Source organism: Etheostoma spectabile, chromosome 12 (assembly GCF_008692095.1).
Source record: "Etheostoma spectabile isolate EspeVRDwgs_2016 chromosome 12, UIUC_Espe_1.0, whole genome shotgun sequence".
Lineage (NCBI taxonomy): Eukaryota > Metazoa > Chordata > Actinopteri > Perciformes > Percidae > Etheostoma > Etheostoma spectabile.
Window position 1 is genome coordinate 3224350 of NC_045744.1, and position 3816 is coordinate 3228165.

Genomic DNA, 3816 nt, shown 5'->3' on the forward strand with positions numbered 1-3816 from the left:
TCACCTCCTGGGCACTGCCAAAGTGCTTTTGAGCAAGGCACCGAACCCCCCCAACTGCTCGGGGTACCTTTCCATGGGCAGCCCCCCCACTCTGACATGTCTCCATTTAGTGCATGTGTGTAATTCAGGCCTGTGTGTAATAACAACAGAGTGTAAATTGTAATTTACCCTTGTGGGATTAATAAAGTACACATATTAAATTAATATCAGGTGTATATATATATGTAATTATAGGAAATGTCTGTCAAGTACAAATCCGTACACGCACACAGGTGTATTCAGTAAGTGAAAACACCTGTGTGGTGTGTGTGTGTAGTTGGAGCTTTGTAATAGTTATAACGTACCACGGAATGCTGTCAAGTGAACGTTACCTCAGTGTTGAGAGCGAAGTAGCTACTCATTTTTGGGACCGGATAAATAAGCGCCGAACTACACACGAAGCAGCATAGCCTTCATTTACAAGTTTTAACAAGACAGCTGGCTGCATATAAGATTTTTATGCCGTATACTTGCGTAACTTCGCTGTGCCGGGGCCCAACGCGCCGCAAGTCAAGCGTGTGTAAACAATGAAACTTAGCTAGCTAATCAGGCTAGCGGCGTCGGTAACGTCAACGTACTAGCAACCGGAGTATCAATTAACTTACTATTACTATTGTTCTAAGTTGCTTGTCTACAAAAGGTAATAAACTCAAATCGACCTAAAGTCTCCGTTTAGCTAACGTAACACATATTTAAATAACACAGACCTGGTTAATTTGCTAAGTGTTGTTCTCAATTGCAAAACGCATGTATGCATGCGTGCATTTCCTGCAGTGAAACTTTCATTTGAACAACTCCTTCGACTGAACATTTAAAAAGTCTCACCCTTTTCTTTCCATGGCCTTGGCTGTGTTTGTTTGTTTGTCTCTAATGTTGCCTCATAAAAGATAAGAAGCCAGCTATCTGACTATTGCCGCAGTCATAATTTTTTCACCGAGTCTGGTTTGTTATCGATCCCCGCTGTCGTTCTGTCTCCCGTCAGGACCTTCACAACTGCAGATCACTCCGCCGAGCTTTGTAAACACACTGAGCGGAAGACATCCGCCACGCGCCTGAAAAATAGTCCGAACATAACACGCGCCAGGTTTCACATATGTTCACTGCATACTTTCAGAGGTAGAAAGTAACTGCTTTAAAACACTTGAGCACAATTTATAGCTGATTTTGTACCCCTACTCCACTACATTTTAGAGAAATATTAGTACTTTTTAAACGCATATTTATGTATTTGTTGTTAGTTACATTGCACACTAAGTAGTTGCATGGTAAACATATTTTACGGTATAATCAACAGGCATAATGACGTATTTCTATAAATGAAACTAAGTACAGTAGCACTGCTATATAACCAGGGATGTGCAGAGACATTTGTAGGGGCTATTGTTCTAATCTGGAAAAAGTCTAGTTGAGATAACTAATGTTATGATTTTGCACCATACATGCTATTTATGTGTATATACAGTAACATTTATACAGTATATTATTTAAAAAAACAATTCCAACATGACTACAGCTGGTTAAAGTATTTTACTCCATCCCCAGGTTCTCAAATACTCCTCTTGATATACATAAAATAACTAATTCACAATTCTATATAGTGCATAGACACATTTACTGTATTTATTATCTTTTACCTGCTTCTGTAAATTATTTCTCTGAATGCAAGATTGAATGATATAGCAAATGTAATTTGATTTAACAATGCTGGGCATATCATGTTGTATATTAGTTGCCTGGGTAACAATAACCCTTACTTGTGCATGTCTCTGCTTTTAACTATGTACTTTCATGTAATTTTATTCCAGGACTAATCCCGTTAATGGGGTCACTTCACATTATTGCATTATATTTACTAGCAGAATAATAATAGAATCCTTCTGCAACTGCACTAAATATATTTGTGGCAATTCTGGAACTCCATGGCAACCTTTAGTTACACCTGTAACTAGGACTTCATGCACATACACAATCCAAAATATTAGCCTCACATTTTAAAATCAAAATTTAAGGATTGAAACGATCATCTCTCCTAAATTGTTCGTCTGCTCTTTTAACCCTTGTGTTGTCCTCCCGGGGTCAAAAATTTGACATTTTCGTCCCTTTTTCAAACTTTTCTTTTAGTTTTCACTCACACCACCTTACTAGTTTTACTGCTTTTTGGAATTCATGGTTAATAACCCTCATTTGTATAGAATTATACCTTATATTTGGGTTAAGAAAGCAGAAATTATGAATTATTGTGACTAATAGTTAAGATCACAGGAACGTACAGATGATCAGTTGTATTTCCAAAGAGCGTTGTAAGGAATCCAATCCAGTTTTTGTGGTAATTTGGTTAAAAAGAAACCCATATTTCAGATATGGACATTTTTTTAAATTTGACCCGAGGACAACAGGAGGGTTAATACGTGGACTGTGTTCTAATGCTTTTTGAGATTTGTTTTCATCACTGATGTCTGTTAACACAGCTTGTATTTGTTTTATGGTCCCTTATGGTCTTTAGTGATATACCGGCTCATCAGAGGTTTAATTCAGTATTAGTAATTACCATATCCATAACCATATCCTTCAGTAATCTGATAAGACATCCAAGCAAACTATTGCTGGGGCTACAGTCGCTCAGGATACAACTACACTTTAATTTGACTTGATATCAAATCATGAAATCATTGGAAGTGAAATAATTGTACACAACCACATTAGAGGATACATCTGATCTCACATACTTTACTTTTCAACACAATTAAGATCATGACATGAAGGGAAGGTGTTTCCGTCTGAGAAGCAGGTTCGACACACAGGTGATTCAAATAAATACCCGACCCCCAAACTGAGTGTGAAAAGAAAAGGAAAAAAAGTCCAATTATCATATCATATTCCTTCCATCCACGCTGTCACGGGATGAGTGATGTTGAAATGACCGGCTCCAGTGCATTCCACAGGAGGATGATGATGATGATGATGATGGTGAACAGTTCGATGTTGACTGAGCTGCAGGATGAAGATGAACGCTTCCTGGGGCCCGGCACACCAGGTCCGGGCTGCAGCGGTTCTCGTCCATTATTTTAGTCTTTGTGTAAAAACCGGCATCGACCTGACGGGGGGGGGGGGGGGGGGGGGGGGGGGGGGGGGGAGAAACAAAGTCATTAGTGGAAACAGTAGAAATGGGGCTGGGTGGAAAGTCGGCACGTGTCGTTCCATTTAAGTGGCACTTGAATGCACCTCTGTCTTTTTTTAGGGGTCCAAGCCCGAGGATGCGTTCACCGCAGTAATCGCAAGGACAATTGCACTTCTACCACTAGGTGGCGCTATAGCAGAGAAAAAACACGTTTTGCCCTATAACTCCCATCGGACATCGGTACATCGGAAATTTAAAAACATTATATCCACGCGTTCCCTGGATCCTACTGAATCTCGTGATATAGGCCACGCCCATTTCCGCCTGGTCTTTTATGCCTGAAAAATCGCAATATATGGAAAACCGACGTTTTCGAACGCCTCCTAGACCGTGCAATGGATCGGCACGAAACTTGGCACATAGCATCTCCAGACCGACCTGACAAAAGGTTGCATAAAGATTATTTATAGAATCAAAATTGCGCATATTACGGGCAAACAAATTTGCGTAGCTAACTCTGAAAAAACCCGACTTTGCCATATCTCGGCCAAGATAAATGCAATCAAAGCCAAACTGTACAATATTCCTTGGTATGAACCTCTGAGGCTCTAAACCAAATTTCAAGAACATTGGCCACTAGGGGGCGCTACAAATACAAA

At 39.9% G+C, this 3816-nt stretch overlaps 2 protein-coding genes across 5 annotated transcripts in view; both read right to left on the reverse strand.

Moving 5' to 3' along the window:
• The window catches only part of LOC116698685 (methyl-CpG-binding domain protein 3), a 4386-nt gene extending 3302 nt beyond the window's left edge, over nucleotides 1-1084 (reverse strand). For 2 of the 3 annotated variants that reach the window (XM_032530744.1, XM_032530743.1), the window contains exon 1: nucleotides 747-816. In XM_032530744.1, coding sequence (XP_032386635.1) covers nucleotides 747-796 — 50 coding nt within the window. In that variant the 5' untranslated portion in view covers nucleotides 797-816. Of the gene's footprint in view, nucleotides 1-746; nucleotides 817-864 lie in introns of those variants that run through there. The other variant, XM_032530745.1, reaches the window with a different exon arrangement.
• Nucleotides 1085-2742: 1658 nt separating this feature from the next.
• LOC116698687 (cytochrome b-c1 complex subunit 10) overlaps nucleotides 2743-3816 on the reverse strand; it is a 5908-nt gene continuing 4834 nt past the window's right edge. Inside the window, exon 3 of one of the 2 annotated variants that reach the window (XM_032530753.1) lies at nucleotides 2743-3138. The gene's annotated coding sequence lies outside the window, so the exon portion shown is untranslated. The remainder of the gene's footprint in view (nucleotides 3139-3816) is intronic. The other variant, XM_032530754.1, reaches the window with a different exon arrangement.